At 35.5% G+C, this 17,812-nt stretch overlaps 1 protein-coding gene across 1 annotated transcript; it reads right to left on the reverse strand.

Annotated features, from left to right (window-relative positions):
* Positions 1–7,727: 7,727 nt before the first annotated feature.
* On the reverse strand, positions 7,728–17,033 carry LOC107582628 (A disintegrin and metalloproteinase with thrombospondin motifs 8-like). The gene is made up of 7 exons (XM_016268542.1): positions 16,322–17,033; positions 14,095–14,334; positions 12,384–12,516; positions 12,132–12,299; positions 10,420–10,712; positions 9,939–10,125; positions 7,728–9,844 (listed from the first exon to the last, which is right to left on the reverse strand). The coding sequence occupies exons 1-7, from the start codon at positions 17,003–17,005 to the stop codon at positions 9,009–9,011; spliced, it is 2,541 nt and encodes an 846-aa protein (XP_016124028.1). The 5' UTR covers positions 17,006–17,033; the 3' UTR covers positions 7,728–9,008.
* Between the last annotated feature and the right edge of the window lie 779 nt (positions 17,034–17,812).

Raw genomic sequence — 17,812 nt, forward strand, 5'->3', positions numbered from 1 at the left:
TTTTTGTTTTGTATCTTCGCGGTCGTGTGGGGGGGGGGGGGGGGGGTTCCAAGGAAAGGAAACTAGTTTCCTGTGGTACAGCCCATCCTGCTTTAAAGGAACATAAAGTTTTATTGCATGCATTTAAAAAACTGTAACTTTTGCTCGTAAATATTTTTTCCATTCCTTTATTAAAATGAACACATAAATTAAACTACATATATAAAATAATAATTACTATAATAACTATAATAATGTAATTATAGTTACATTAACAGCGCACTGATTTCAGCAGTATAGTGATTCGACAAATAACATTTTACTAGTGTGTGCCAGCAAGACTTGAAATAAAATGATTCAGGCTGCCATCATAATAAATTAGTTATGCCAAATAAAAGTATATTTCAGTGTGGCCACAGGGCTAGTATTTGTTTGAAAAGAATTCACCTTATAAAGGGTAGGCCTGTGAGAGGGCAGTTGATACTGAAAAATGTAGCAAAACAATTAAACCATATAGAGTTATTTGACTTTTACAAAAGAATTTGCTTTTGCAAGCAGAATAAAACATCTAAACTTTGCTGTATGTTGATCAAAATACATGCTGAACCTTCTTGAACACAATCTATTGTATTTCCTGAACTATCAACTTGCAAAAAAGACAAAAAAAATCATCTTGCCGGAATCAGGAGAGAAATATGCATAGATCAAGCAAAAGGTGAAGTTAAAACTAGTGCTGTCAAACGCATTCAAAATAAACGTTTTTGTTTACATAGTATATGTGTGTACTGTGTACATTTATTATGTATATATAAATGCACACCCATGCATGTATATACAGTATTTAAGAAAAATATGTTACGTTTATATATTAAATATATATATTTATATATAATATAAATTAAATAAATATAAATATTTACATGTAAATATTTATATTTATTTAATTTATATTATATATAAATATATATATTTAATATATAAACGTAACATATTTTTCTTAAATACTGTATATACATGCATGGGTGTGCATTTATATATACATAATAAATATACACAGTACACACAGATATATTATGCAAATAAACCATTTTATTTTGGATGCGATTAATCGATTAATTGACTAATTGATGTAGTCGTATGGATTGCTTGTGGATTATTGTGATGATTTTATCAGCTGTTTGGACTGTCATACTGATGTCATGCTAAATTTCTCCAAATCTGTTCTGATGAAAAAACAAACTCATCTAGATTTTGGATGGCCTGAGGGTGAATAATTTTTCAGCTGATTTTCTTTTTTGGGGTGAACTGTTCATTTAAATGAATGTCAGCTGTATGACTTAGTCCAATAATCTGGCCAGGCTTGTCAATAATATAAATTTCTCCTTCGTTCTAAACCCATCACCCATCAAATGTATCTATTATTCACTTTTTCCTTCTCTTTTTGTTTTGATCGAACCAACAGAAGTCTGTTTTGAAGGCATACGCTATATCTGAAACATGATGGATGTGAGGTGCATGCTGTTCCTTGCTCTTTATTCCAGTGAATTATATGCAATTGTTCACAGTCTTCGGGAGATGATGTGCTGCATATGTGCCGCACGTGTTGGATTAAATAATGGCTACTGGAAAATGTCACAGGTGTCACAGGGGTTTTTACTGGTATTGTGTCAGGTTGGGTTTTCCATTGCTTCTCATCACTGCAGTGGAATAAATCTGCTTTAAAGTGCGGAAAATATGTTGGTGCTACATTTGGTGCCATTGTTTAATTTCATCATTGTATTTCTGTTTCTGTGAATTCAGTGTGCATTTATCATGAGGGCTGAACTTATTAAAGATGATCAAATATATGAACTGTTAACCCAGTCTGAAATGTGAACGATGAAAATGAATTTCCAGAAAGTCTTTGCATAATGGAAACTATTGTATGTTGTGTAATATTTGTGTGCTTGAAAAACATTTTTTAAGCATTTAAACAGTTTGAGTTTTGCACCAGAAATAGAAGTAACAGGACTGTCATTTGTGAATGGGTGCAGTCATATTAGGAGTTCAAACAGCTGATAAAAACAGCACTTTTATTATAAGCATATCAAATCATATCCATATCCAATATATTTGAACTTCATTTAAACAGATTTTAGAGTCCTTCACTACAAAGTTTACTGCTTAACACATGAATTTGTAACAACATGTCCCTGTTCTCAAAATAAAACAATAAAAGTTAAATAAATAAAAAAAGTTAAATTAAATGCAGTGTTTTCCAATTAAAGCTGCTAAATAAGAGGGGTCATGCTGTTTTATGCCTTTGTTTCATTAGTGTGTTGTTCATATGGCACCAAGCAACTTTTATTTGACAAAGTGAAGCAAATACTTATTTAAAACTTAATTAAACATATTCTTGCAATCCACCATTAAATAGGTCACAATTGATTAAATGCAAGTTTAATGTCTGTGTTATAATTTTCTTATCATGTTGCATAATGATGAACACTGACCAAGTTATTTGAATGTTTTGTGCACAGCCAAAGAGTGGAACCAAGTCTGAGGTTACTTTGTGGTATTAATTGTTCAAATAGGACACAGTTGTCAAAATGTAATGGGGGTAAAAAGAAAAAACTGTGTGCATCAACACACAAACACACAAACACACCAAATCTGTAACTACTCAAGGGAAAATAAATGCCAAGACAAAAGCAAATAATTAAAACCCGATCAAAGCCTGACCTTTCACTCCTGTCTCAGGTTACCTCGTCAAATTCTGGCAGCAAAGAAAATCACAGTTCATTCTAGCTAATGAAAATAGCCATGCTAATCACTTTAGTTTACTGTATATAATGTAAGTCCAAATACATTTTCTAAATAAAATAAATCTACATTTCAGCATAAAATATAAAGTTTAAAAGCATCTTGACTGGAATGATGGTCACATGCAAGTACAGTATATTGAATATTGCCTTAAAAACACATGTGGCGTTATGTATGAAAGAGTATAATTCAAATAAGGGCTTTAAAAAGAATAATTCTCATTAATGGGATAAAAAAAATTAATGACTTTTTCAACACAGGCAAGAGCTAAGCTTATAAACCATTTTTATTGTGAAATCATAAAAGACAGAGTTAAGCCAAAATCATCATCAGGATTTTCCAGAAGTCTGGCAAAAATAATTATTTAATAGGATTTTTGTAGAGCTAAGTCTTATTCTTGAAATGTTTGGAAATAAATCTAGTCTAAACCTTCTGTAAGATTTAGAATAGCACAACATCTGCAAGGGTTTATACAGGTTCAGAGTTAATAAAAAAAAATTAATAATTAGGTAAAAACAAATATCTGAAATGTGTGTGTTTGTGTGTGTGTGTATGTGTGTGTGTGTGTGTGTGTGTGGGTGGGTGCATGCGTGCGTGCGTATGCCTTATGATTATGTGAATTCTTCAGAGTTACAATGCAAATTTGACACTGTCTCTTTAAGACACATGGGTGGTGTTGTAAATCATTAAAGGCTGTTTGTTAATGAGAAAGCCACACTTACAGGTAACAACAGCTTGAGAATTAATTCATTTGATTGAGCTGTTAAAGTTATTGCTACAAGGTTTGCAGAAGTAATTACGCAAACTAGGGATGCACGATATATCGGCCACCATATCGGTATCGGCCCATATCGGCTCATTTTTTCTGTTATCGGTATCGGCCTGATAAGAAAATTTGGCCGATATCTTAAAGCCGATAAATAATGCATTATTTCCTTCAGAGACACTTCAGATGCGCGCTGTTCGTTTGCAGCCTTTTGTGCAATTGTACATTGTAATATTGTGTTTATTTGATGTATATCTGATTTATCTCATATAGAATGCGTTTGGTTAAGTTAAAAGAGCGCTTCAGTTTACCGGTGATCATCTTTAGCTCAGCACACGCAGCTCAAACAGCAGTGCACAACATTAATAACTATGATTGGGAATGTCGTGTATATAACATTCTAATGAGAACATTATTATAATAAAACGTTGTGAATTCTTTGGGTTTAGTTGCCGTGTTTCAGCGCGTTGTTATGGGAAGAGCGCATCCACAACAGGATCACACATTCTGACTATAGCATGCAATAACTGCGTCATTTTGTACATATATAAGTTGTAATATTATGTTTATGTTGTATTAATATTAATCTCAGGATGCATTTCCTTGAGTTAAATAAGCTGCCAGCAAAACGCTTCCGTTTACCGTGTTCATTCAGCTCTTCAGCTTCAGCACGCGCAGCTCAACGGCTGCTATTTAAAACAGTGGTATTAATTTGTTACTTTTTCAAAATCATTGATATATTATTAATAACAACAACCACTTGTATTTTTCTCTTATTATTTTCATCAACAATATGGTTTAGTAATTAAAATCATTTAATTATTGTCCGTGCAGAGGCTATTCCGTTTTATTGATCTATGGCGCATTCATTTTGATTCTTTACACGTGTAATGATGTCCAGTGACTTGTTTGCATTATTTATGCATAATTTTATTTATTTGTAAGACTTTTTTATGACTAAATTTGGTAATGGGAGAGTAAAATTATTTTTTAAACGTACACCGTTCAAACTAGGCTGCTTATGTTGAAGTGTTTGGGATGTGGCTTTTAATGATGAGACCTTTTTTGTAATCAGGCTCTCAAAAAGTATATAACAATTTGGATATAGATTTATCGGCCAACATATCGGTTATCGGCTTTCAAAAATAAAGAATAATCGGTTATCGGTATCGGCCAAAATTTTCATATCGGTGCATCCCTAACGCAAACTATTTTTCCACCAAAAGGCTAATCTGGCTACAGAGACAGTATGGTTAACTTTAGTGGGGCCAGAATATCTTTAAAGAGTCATGTCATTTGCACATGTATAAACAGAATATATACAAATGTTGCTTTATAATCTGTTAAATGCATATTAAGAGCATGTGCATTTGTTCTATGACAGCAATTTTTTCTGTAATTTTTCCTACCCTTGGGTCACAGATTAGAGATAAGTGATAGTATTGTACATTTTATAACCAGGAATATGCATTAGCTCACTCCTTTGACATTTTAAACTTGTGACAGAATCTTGCTGGGGGCCTGGGGCATGTGGAGAGGTGCTCTGATACAATTGATTTTTCCATTCTCCCTGTTCCTATAGGATTAACCAGAGTTAAAATGGGAATCTCAATGCCCTATCTTACCTTTCATCAGAATCAGTCTGCCTGCCAGCATCGGCTGTGCTGAACTGATGGTAAGCCATCCTCACTGCTTCCCTTGTGAACTGAAGATGATGCAGTCTTTCCACAATTAACTTTAATTTTCAGAGGATAGAATAAAATGCTTTATTTAAAAATATATATATTATTATTTAGTGTGCACTTCTGTGCAATTTTATAAAGATGTTTATTTTCTTCATTCATTCAGCTCAGATCTGTCTCAGGGACCATTAGCCCTTGCTGGTTGATTTGGCCACAGAAAGCATCTTCCTTCACTGACAGCCATTCGAAAATGAAATATATTTTTGAAAAGCAGCATTTAAATAATACGCAAATACAATAAAAATGTAATATATATATATAGAGAGAGAGAGAGAGTAAATAATGCACAAATCTGTTCCAGATATTTCATGCTGTTTGCCGAGCACTTGAAAAAATGGCCACATTTTAATATATTTTTTCATGTGTTTTGCATTAGCTCACTGTGTCGCCTCATTTAGAAACAAATAAGGGTGTGTTTGTAGTCTTTATGCTCAAGGGTCTGCATGAAGATAGCAATTAGCTTGCGAGTTGAAGTGAGAATAGGAGTTTTTCTGAGTTCACAACACAAATCTGTCACCACTGAGCCCTTGGGCAAGACACATAATCAGTGCATTGTAATTCATTTTTGATAAAAATTGCTAAACAAGATGTACCCAGTAATCATATAAGCATGTTAGAATAGCTTGTGACAGCTGTAATTAAAAAGAAACATTTTATAAAGATGTGCACCCCTAGCATAACCATGAATGAATGAGGATTGTATAACAGCAGATGAAAATAAAAGAAACTCCTTTTATTGATGGTCATTTCCACTGGCTCAGCAGAGACACAAGCAGAGATTTGTTCTGGCCTAGTTTCAGAAAACATTGACTGGTTAATTTTCTCAACTATGCGAGCTATTCTAAGTCAGGCATGTAATCTGTTCAATATAATTCAATTTGGATAAAAGGTGCTGGCTAAATAGTTACCTGTAAACCACAAGCACATATTAGAACAACATGTGTGTTGCTGTAATTTAGTAGAAACATTTTTGCTTTGTGTTTTTGGGTGGAGTAGTGGTTGAAAGTTCTGTTCCACATACTTAAGGTAGATTTGCACAACATAATAATGTGCAGCCTGTTCTTATGTGGCAGTTTATGAGAACATAATGTCTTGAGAAGTAGGTAAGCAATAAACAGCTCACAAAACACATTTTGTAGAATTGTTTAGACTATTATGTTGGTATATGTGTTCAGTTCACCAGCCCATAACAAAGTATACTTCTATGAATAATTACAATCGGAGGCCTCAAATGTGGTTAGTTAAAAATATGTGAAACTATTAGAGTTCATGCTTCATTTTAAAAGTGCAGTTCTGTTCATTTTATCAGCGGGAAGGAAAAGCTAGACAGAACATATAGTGCTAAGTTGTGTAACAATTGTAGCAGATGCATCTCTTTCAGAGCCAAACTCATGCAAACCCCTTTCAAAGAGATAGAGAGCAGCTGCCTCTCAGACATGTGGAATAGGATTTTCCATCAAACAAACATTCTCTCAACGGGGGCCTCTTTTAGGAAAGAGCACCTCTTCGAAATTAGGGGAAAATCTCTGAGGCTATGCTGGCCCAATAAAATTCATTCTGATTAAGGGAGAGCCAAAGATTGGAGTTGTTGTTACTATTTGAATGCCATGCCAAAATTTGTTTCTTGCAACTCCAAGCCGCACATTAGGGCCACAGTGTTAGTTTTACTAGACCATCAGAGGTTTCTTTGGCAGTGATTGGTTTTAGAAGCATTTTTAGCTGTCATGATTTTAAATTTTCTTTTAAATAATACAGTTGAGACCTAGTAGCCTGTTGAATGCTGGAGGGCTGCATGTCCATGTTACAACAAACAGTTGTATTAAAGATCTTCCTGTGAGACCTATCCTTCAAGGCTTTGTGGAGTGAAGAGGTGTCTAAATTGCTTCAGTTAACCACTGGTGTACCTCAGGGTTCGGTGTTCAACCCTCTCCTTTTCTCGACCTGTAACATCTTTGAGTCCTGTCATAAAGTCTCATGACTTTTCCTATTCCTGTTATGCAGATGATAGAGGGTCATTCCTGTTCAACAAGCCCAAGATCTCAGCACCTATCTCAGAAAATCTTTCTGACATTTTGGAATAGATGAAGGAACGCCACCTCTAGCTCAAACTTACTTAGGTCAACAACACTACAGGCAGCCAAGAATCTTATCGTATTTGACATCCAGCTGAACTTTACAAACCACATCTTAGCATGCAGATTCATGCTCTGTGATATCAGGAAAATCAGAGCCTTCCTGTCTGATTATGCTTTGCAGGTCCTAGTCCAGGCACTTTTTGTAGCTATTCATATGTTTATGTTTTGCACTTTTTTGCTTTAACTTTAATTAAATACATTTATCCAAAAATATGTTTTTGTAATGTTTAGGCATTTTTATTTTCAGACATGTCATTGATAAGTTACAAAACAAAAAGAAAGCAACATCTGGAAATACTGCATAATTTGTATCCATTTTACACAATATAAAATGTACAAAAATAAATAGCTTTACAATGAAGAAGTAACAAAGTACAATCCTTCACTGAAGGGATAATATATGTTGTCGCATTTTTAATATGACAAATATGACTAATGTATACAACTGGAATGGTCAATACCATATTAATATTCATATACAATCATTTTTATGGAGCACTAACTATTTCTCAGTTTAGTTTCATGCTGTACAGTTTTTTTTCTTAATATCATTCACATCTACACAGTTCTTTCAAGCGTTCAGATATATCCACTCATGGAGTATGAAAACCCTGGAAGGACTGATGTTTCCAAACATCCAGGTTTTCATTCACATAGCCGTTCACAAATAAAGCAGTGTTTAATACAAAGAACAGCGATAGTAAATAGTAAGTTATACAACCCTCTGAATGGACACAAACATTATGTTTGTTGAGGAATTTTCAAAAGCTAGATCTAACACTTACCTGTAAGTATTAAAGTTTCAGAATATAAATTAGGCTCAACCACTGTTTACCTCTGATACAGTTTTAAATATATATGAAAATAGCTCTAATAGATTTATATGATCATGCTCTATCAAGTGTTTTTGATACTCTTTAAATCTGAAAGTGAAAATAAGCCACTAATAAATGCAAGCCAAGGTTTATAAATAAAAATGATCTAAATTACTGACCCAATCACAAAGTAAATCAATAAAAAAGAATGATAGCACCTTTATAGCGGCTTAGCAAGTGACAGTTCCTTGTAAGATTTTCCCATTCCAAGTTAAAATAATTCCATTTTGTAATTCCAAATTTATTTAAAAACTGAATTTTTAGTACATCTGAATGTACAAAAACAAAAAAGTGGGAAATGATTTAAAATAATGTCAGCCTGAGATGAATGTTAAGTCTTAGCCAATTGCTGTGTTTTGTATGGTTAAGAATCATTAAATATGACATACTTGAAAATAATTTATGTGGAATGCTCTAAGAAAGCAATTAGGAGACAGAAGTTAGGGAAACTGCAATAAAGCATTGCTTGCTGAGGTAGATATCTATTGGATCAAACTTCAATAGTGGTTATAAATATACATGTATATATCTGGAAAACCAAAGGCCAAGTGATCAGTCTGTGCAACATTCATGAAAGCTCAACAAATTTTCCATCTAAAGCATGAATATTTCCTGCTCCAACCTGAAGCACGGTCAAATGAAAATCTTCATATTCTTTCACAGGAGTGTCTTATCACCTCTGAATAATTTGAAAGCCTGCAGGATGTCCTCAACACTCTTGGTAGAAACACTTTTCAGATACTGATTCAGGCATCTTGGCAGGATCACAGTTCTCCAGTTCCACAATCTTTCCAGCGTAATCAATGCAGAGAATCCTACGCTGGCGTTCCCCATGGCCACAAGATTGTGAGCATGAAGACCAAGGCCCTATTTGCCATATGGGACATGGCAGGTCTGCGCAGGGCCTTATATCAGAGGGTCTGAGATCTTTATTGCAGTGATTTGAATAGAAGCCAGCATTGTCTTTACATTCCACATTTCTCCTGGTCCATCCTGAACCACACGTTTTGGAGCATTCAGACCACTCACTCGAGACCCACTGTGGCAACCCAAAAGGATGAATAAGTTTGCCAGCAATCTTTTTGTCTTTGGGTTTGCTAAAAGACATGGTTTTGGGGATGTAGAAGGTGTATTTGACCTTCGGTGGGATGGATTCCCCAGCGGTAGAGAGCAGCTGTATTGTGATTGGTTCCTGTAGCTGGCGGAAGCTCTGAAGTCTCTCCAGTGTGGTGGACGAGCCACTGTATTTCAGCACAGCCCCCAGCACTGGAATATACTGCTCCACTGTGGACACCGAGAAGTTGCCATTCAAGATATAATCACTATTTTCTCTTCGTACAGCCAGGTAATGTCCATCATGTGGTATACTTCCATGGCTCTGCTGTTTGATGTTAATGTTAGTGGCTCCACTTGGAATCGTCACAATGTCTCTATATCCATGGCTAAAGAAATGGGGAAAAATTTGATAGAGAGCAACAATCAAGTTCCGGAAGTAAAAATTTGGATTGTTGTACTTCTCACATTGTTCCTCTCTGAAACTTTTTCCTGCAATAACAAAGAATTGTTACCTTTTATAATAACACAATATGAAAAGACAGATAGCTAACTAAATTTACTGAGACTGGAGAGAACAATCCACCTTGGTTATTCTCACAGGTCTGTTTGTTGCAGGACTGATACTTCACTCTCTGGCCCACACAGTATTTTCCGCCGTTTTGAGGAGATGGATGGCTGCAGTCTCGGTAGGAGAACATCACTCCACCTCCACATGATCTGGAACACGGTTGCCATGTTCCCCACTCGCCCCAGCCTCCATCCACAGCCGGCTAAACCAGAACAACCACACAACCAAATGAATGTCCTATACTCCTGAAGTGTGTGATTTCAGTGGCACTAGTATTACCCAACCAAATGCACTCTCAGACAAAAAGGTACAAACGCTGTCACTAGGGTGGCACCTTTTCAAAAGGTACACCTTTGTACCTTTTTTATCCATAAAGGGTGCATATTTGTACCTAAAAGTTATATTTTAGTACCTAAATGTAGCAATTAGTAGGGTACAGCTAGATAAGTATTTATAAAATGATTAAATGAAAGGCTAAAAATCCAGCTTCAAATACCTTAGGCCTCATGACTTCCTCAGAGGACATGCATATGCTGTTCAGGCAGGTCCTATTGGGGCCACAGCTTGTGCCGTCTGCCCAGGGAAGACTCCCGTTCCTGGTTGTGCACACAGACTGACCCTCTTGCTGGCACCAGAGCTGTCCGCACACCTCATTGGCTGAGGTGTTGGGACAATGTGAAAACTCCTCTCCAAATATCTGTTGGCACTGGCGGTCCAGGCTGTAAGTTATGCCTGGCAGCTCAGTGGGTAAAGCCACTATCGTATCAGGGGTGTCCAGTAAACAGTCTCCTGTAATTATCCAGAGGAAGAGTTAGAGTGTTGTAAATCATGAAATCAAAGGATTGTGTAACAGTAGAAACATTGGGCTCATGGAGCTGACATTTAGGGAGACTCGCAGGAATGCACATCTGGGGGAGTAAGCCGCGAGGAGAAACACGAGTGAGCACAAATGCACGTGGGGAACATGGGCCACTGCTCACTTCAAATGATACAGCGGTTAAAAAAGGAAATGTGCAAGACCGATACTACAGAGACACGGCCCGGTGGAAAGAAAACATTTGTTACATTCCTGTTTTATGACTTGGAGTGAAGTGACAGGAATGTATTCTTTCTGACTCATTGGAAAGGAAAGGAAAAAATAAGAATCTACTAATTGCATGCAAGAGGTGATGTAAAAGTGTTTTACTACAAACGAGGGGAACACCGACACTGCACGACAGTGCATAAAGTAAGCTGACTTTTTAATAGCATTCACAGGAATCAGTTCCCTGTACTGTTGCAAACTCTTCCACTTATTGAAGCTGGGTCACCAACAAATAAGATGAAAAAATAAGATTAAACACATTCAACAATTATTTTATTAATTTTATTTCAGCATTTCAGTTTCTTTTTTTTCAAGAAACATTTTTTTTGTTTATTTGTAAATAAATAACCCTGATTTAATGAGACGTAACCATTAAGAAAAGGAAATAAAGTATTTTAAAATATTTTAAAGTCATTAAATGTTCAAGAAAATAATACATATTTTTTTTAATAAATAACATGAATTTTTAATTCATAGGTTTTTGGAAAGTTGTACCACATAACATATTATAACCTGAAATAATAATATAAAATAGATTGACATTGACACTCATGAGGGTCTACAGGGGTCATCTCTAAGTTATAATTTTTATGCTTTGTTAAATAGTAATTTTTTAATTAAGTATTAGTTTGGTATTAAATAACAAATATTGCTGTTTCTAGGAAATAATAATAAAAGATTATGACAAACTGCTTATTTATTTTCAAGACTAATTCTTTTAGTTAGGCTTTTTTGATGATGTTATCAGGACAATTGTTTCACTTACTTTTGATATTTTTGACTTTAAAAAGTATCCAGTTTAACATGTTTATAATAGAAGACATGAATTCAAGTCATATGAAATGCTTTATATATATATATATAAACATCACAATATTGACCCAGCTAAAAATTAAATTGCAAACAATTCATGTAAAATGCACCATGATGCCTATGAAGTGATAAATAAAGATGAAGGGTGTGCATACCATGACCATTGTCGAAAAACTCTGTGATGTGCAAAGCACTGCAGGGAGACTAAACATCACAATATTGACCCAGCTAAAAATTAAATTGCAAACAATTCATGTAAAATGCACCATGATGCCTATGAAGTGATAAATAAAGATGAAGGGTGTGCATACCATGTCCATTGTCGAAAAACTCTGTGATGTGCAAAGCACTGCAGGGAGACCAAGGCAAGGTCTTACTGAGCTGAGTGAATACAGGGGCCATGATATGGTGCTCGCCTAGATGTCCAAAAAGCTGCTCACAGTTCTTAGTGTCATCATGAGGCATACTCAAAACATGGCCTAAAACAGGAACAAAATCATAATACCGATGGTCAAATCAACTTGAAAATTGCTTAGGGTGAGATTATCAGAGAACATCCAGACCTAGTTCGTGTGCAGTCGTGTAAGCAGCCTGAAGACCGTTGTCTTCAATAACAGAACAGCTCCTTTTGGTGTCACACATGGTTCCAACATCAGCTACACCCAGCGTGTCACAGCTCTGATGTCCACAGATGTCCTGAAAGGCAGTTTAGGATACAAAAAAAATTAATTCTTATTGCTGTTCCAGGTCTGTGGTTAATAGTAAGAGCAAAAACATATTTGCCAGTGTTTCCATCATAAAACCAAGCAAATAAATAGTTTTGGCAGGCGGCAGACCTATGAAGTGAGAAAATGTAAATATGTGGCGTCTGAACTATATCTCAAAAACATGCCTGGAGTCTTTTCCATCCTTTGCCCAGAGATCCGAGACGGAGACAAATGTTTCCAAAGCAAAAGACCACAAAACACACATTATTCAAGGCACATCTGGCCTTGGCACAGTCCAAGAGTCAGTGTCACATGTGTTCACCTTTCAGAGAAGCTGCTGTCTGTAGTCAGTCTGGTCCTATTTTCAGCCTCGTTTTCAATATGCCATAATGTCTGCTCTAGTAATGAGCAATGCGGCAATCACTTTTCAAAAGGTCAAGTTTTGAACCTGGCCACATGCACACTTTTTAATGGTACAACCAAACAACTCATTGTAAAAAAGAAGTGTGCTTAATTTTATTGAAGGTGCACTTGCAGTGTACTTTAAGTTTTGTAAGTGACTTTAAAATACGGATAATATAACATTAGTGAAATAAAAGGCCACTTAAGAGTACTTAAAGAGAGTAGACTTTCATGTTTCTTAACAGTGTTGGGGAGTAAACTAGTTACATGTAACGACATTACATCATTTAATTACAAAATAAATGTAACTGTAATCTGTTACAGTTACTGAGAAAAATGATAACAATTACAAAGAGGGTTACATCTGAATATTTTCTACAAAATGCTAGGATATGCTGAATAATATTAATGTGTTGCATTGCATGTTTTTGATGTTCCAGTGCTTTAACAAATTAAATTAAATTATTATAATCTTAATTCAAGTGGTGAAGGATTTTGAAATACAGTGGTTGAGTACTATAAGGCTAACCCTGCCTGGTTTAAATGTTTGAAAATGATTAGTAGTTAAAAACATTCATTAGAAATTTAGGAAAATAATCAAATGTAATCAGTTACATTACATTAATAAAGTAATTACATTTTAAATAGGGTAACGTATAACTATTATACTTTTCCCAAATATCCTTCCCAACACTGTTTCTTAATACACTTAAGTACACTTAAAAAGTGCACTTTGTAATAATTTTATTACAAATTTTTTATAAATTTGTAATAATTATAAATCATTATGTTTTAATAATTTTTGTCAACAAACTAAAACACATTGAAAGTAACTGATTATATTATTTTAACTGTAGTGTTATTTGATATTACATTTAAGGTTAATACATTTTAAACACACTAAATTGCAACTACATCATTGCAAATGTGTAATTACAAATATATTTAGATACAAGACATAGATGTTTCAATAGAAATTACATTAAAATGTTTAATTTACCATAAATGCTTGTCATTACATTTGGCAGTACATTTTAACCAGTATTTTTTTTTTTTTTACAAGGGACGACTGTTTTAATTCAGCTAATGGCAAGACTCTCACTTCATCATGATCCCATAAATAGATGTCACCTGACTCTGAAATACATAATAAATCACTGCTTACCTCTCTAGTAAAAAGTATGGCTGTATCGAAGTGCTCCGGATGCCTGTGACTGGGTGGGTTGAAGAGCTGTTGCCAGGCACAAAAGTTGCGCAAAGTGACGCCTCCATTGCTGGAGATGGACGGCCCAACCTCTTTGTCCTCCACGATCAGCATCTTCACAAGCACTATGTTGATGGAGTTCTTAACGCTGGGATGCTTGAAAATCTGAGCAGCCACTGACATCAAGGTCAGCATGTAGTGCTAAAGAGAGAAAACCAACAGCTCGCTATTCGCCAACTGTGTAGCAGAATGTTAAGTGTAAAAGCATGACATCTAGGATCAGCTCAGAACTGCTGGAAAGGAACGGCTTTTACTCTACAGGCTCTACAGTTATTGTGGACAGTAATATCTCAAGCTTTTTCACATGCAATACACTACATTAGACAATGCATGGTAAAAAAAATATTTTCAGTATAATAATAACCTGCATTGATTACCCATATTTACTGTAGTATATAATCTACATATTCCATTCAATAGTCTTTAAATGGGAATCATTTTTAGCTGATACAGCCAAAGACCAGAGATTCTTCTAGAGTTTTTTTTTTTCTGTCAACTCTACACAAATATGTGGTTTGTTTGTCGGAAAGCCCTGACGTCAACATTAGGAGCAGCTGGTGGTCCACGCTGACATGGGTTGCTTTATGAGGCATTGTGTTTCCATCTGCAAATTTGGAGATTTGGATCCCAGTATCAACATCTGGATTGCTATCTGCCTCATGATCCCGACCCGGACAGCGCATTTTTTCACGCTCAAGTCTTTTCCAATCATTTGTTTTCAATGACTCGATGAAGGAGAATTTCAGGGGGTGGGGGATCGTATGTGGGTGTGAAGATCAGTACAGTACAATTCATATAATCGTGATTCACTCTTCTCACATAACTGCAGTCTATGGTATGCACATTTTGATAGGTCCCTCAAGGTAGATCTTACTGTAAAAAGCTGTATCCTTCTTTCGAATTTTGAATAAGCATTTGGCTTAAAAGTGCAGGGTGTAGCCTATAATTCGTATTTATAAACCTAAAATGGTTCGCACGTCTCAACTGGTCTCCAAGCATAGTCAGCTTGACCATGAGACCATCTTAAACTATACACTGTAAGAAACTGACTGTGAAATTCACAGTAATTAACTGGCAGCAAGTGACAAGTAACTTACTGTAGAAAAGAACTACAGTAATTAACTGGCAGCTAGTGACAAGTAACTTACTGTAGAAAAGAACTACAGTAATTAACTGGCAGCTAGTGACAAGTAACTTACTGTAGAGAAGAACTACAGTAATTAACTGGCAGCAAGTGACAAGTAACTTACTGTAGAAAAGAACTACAGTAATTAACTGGCAGCTAGTGACAAGTAACTTACTATGGGCAACCATGCAACTGTAAAGTAAAACTAACTAATTTGCAAGTGCAACTTTTTTTTTTGCGCTTATTACACAGGACAGTGTAGCGATTGGTGGGGAATGTGATCGGCAAAGGACCTTACGCCAGGAAACGATCACGGGTCGCCAGAGACACAGTTGCACTATAATATGTCAGTGTGCTAACCACTAGACTATCGGTACCAACAGGTTCCATTGCTGTTTATTTATATTGGTTCAGCCCAAATAAAAAAAATAAAAATAAAAATGAATATAGATTTTCTACAGTGCATAATAAGTTATTGTGTTTTCTACAATACATTGGAAGTTACTGTGATTTTCTGCAAGACATTGCTGGTTACTGTGACACTCACAGTACTTCTTAGATTACTGCAATTTTGACTGAAACTATGGTATTCTACTGTGAACTAGTATACAGTAATTTCCTGTGCACAAACACAGTAAATTCCTGTAGATTTCACACGAATTTTTTTACAGTGTATCTAAGACAAGCAAACAATTACAAGTCAAAAACTAGGACTTTTATATCAGCAATTTGAGTTCTAAAGAACCTTCATTATATGTAAAGACACTTAATAGCTGGTGCAAGCTGGTAGACCAGAAAGCTACCAGTCAGTCATGTAATCTTAACATGGTCAGGGTGGTTTTTAGAAGATGGCAGCTGGTCAAGATCACCAGCTTGGATCATCTTGCACAGCTTAGACCAGAAACCAGCTATCATGTTCTGAAACAGCTTCAGTTAGATTTTTCATCTGTAAAAAGTGGTAAAATGAAACACATCTTAAAACGCACACTTGTGAGCCCCTACCTTGATCTCGTCTCCATAGAAATGTGTCAGAGAAGCGTCACCGACCACTAAAGTCTCAACAAACCTGGGAGTAGAGACAAAGCGCCTGCGTCTAGACATCGAATCCTGATCATCATCTCTTATATCTGACAGCGGTTTAGAGACCTGCGGAGACTTTGTAAAACGTCTTCTTTTAATGACATGCAGCTGCTCGGTTAACTTTCCAGATGTTCCCAAGACGAGAAGTTTTGGTTCGATTAGATATTCTTTACCGTCTGTGATAAATGATCCTAAAATCCCATGACATAAACTGACAGAGACAATAGAGTCCTCATCGGAGTCAACAGCGCCGATGTAAAAGCAACCTTTTAATAATTCTGCTCCAGTCTCTTCAGTTTGATTCAAGGACTTATAAAGTTCTGTCAGCTTGTTAGTGGACTCAAGTCTTTCTTGTGGTTTGGCTTTGATGCGATAAACCTTCAGTGCTGGCGATATAAAGGTGCTGTCCGGTGTCAAATTAAGTGTGAAATTCCTGCCGAAAGCCGTGAGACTGAAGTTGGGCTGTTCTTCGCTCCTCTTGGCCACTCGTCCTGCGGTCCTTCCAGTCAGCCGTACAGGTACAATCTCCTCAGTCTCAAATGAGTGAGCAGATGTTTCAGCGAGGAGGCAAACAATTAATATAGATGTGACTAAACACGACCACATTTTATTAAATTGTCGCTATTCCAAAAAAAGAAATAATGAATGTCTAAATGATTTTTTTATTTTTATTTACTAGGCTATTTAAATTTATAATTTTAAACTGGTCTAACTTTTCTGAAAACCATTAATATCATAAACATTTATAGTTAGAATCCACATGCCTTCACTAGCTTAATTTTGAAAATGAATAAAATAGGCTATTTAATGCAACCTATAGGTGCAATTGAATTAAAGCTAAAACGGAGCCAGGTTCGCCAGCTCGTAAGTCCACCGGACTGTTTCTGGACTGAGGCGCTGGTATTTATACTTTCTGAGAAATGAGAGGTTTATTTTTGATATCCAGCGCTGCTGCAGTCTCTCCTCCCACTGTGCGCTCATGAAAAACCTCTGGATCGGGTTTGCCCAATGAAAACTGAGAAGCACAGCCCTTCCTAAATAGCAACAGTTTGTCAACTGAGTAGTTATTAGTAGTGCATTTTTAGTTTTAAAGTAACATAGTTTAAAAAAAATATGTTCCTGCAAAACGTCAAATATTTAATGATATATTATATATATATATATATATATATATATATAAACTCTGTTGTGCATATATGTATGTATGATTTTTTTTGTATTAAAAAATACGAAAAATTTAATTACTTAATTACTTACACCAAGAAGATAGTAAATAATCTTTTCATGAGCATTTATGATTATGACAACAACTAATCGAAATAATCTGTATGGTTCACAACCAGTCTGTACTCTGTATGCCTATCGATTGAGAGTGAAAAGAAAAAATGCACAAAAAAAAGATATTCACTGGTT

This window comes from Sinocyclocheilus grahami, unplaced genomic scaffold (genome assembly GCF_001515645.1).
Source record: "Sinocyclocheilus grahami isolate Dianchi unplaced genomic scaffold, SAMN03320097.WGS_v1.1 scaffold46.1, whole genome shotgun sequence".
NCBI lineage: Eukaryota > Metazoa > Chordata > Actinopteri > Cypriniformes > Cyprinidae > Sinocyclocheilus > Sinocyclocheilus grahami.

Bases quoted from the DNA above. Each gene is read 5' to 3' on its own strand.
- LOC107582628 (XM_016268542.1), bottom strand. From the start codon at position 17,005: ATGTGGTCGTGTTTAGTCACATCTATATTAATTGTTTGCCTCCTCGCT. The intron at 14,335-16,321 runs GTAGGGGCTCAC...TTCTCTCTTTAG, and splicing joins TCTATGGAGACGAGATCAAG to CACTACATGCTGACCTTGAT. The intron at 10,713-12,131 runs GTATGCACACCC...GGATAATTACAG, and splicing joins GTTTTTCGACAATGGACATG to GAGACTGTTTACTGGACACC.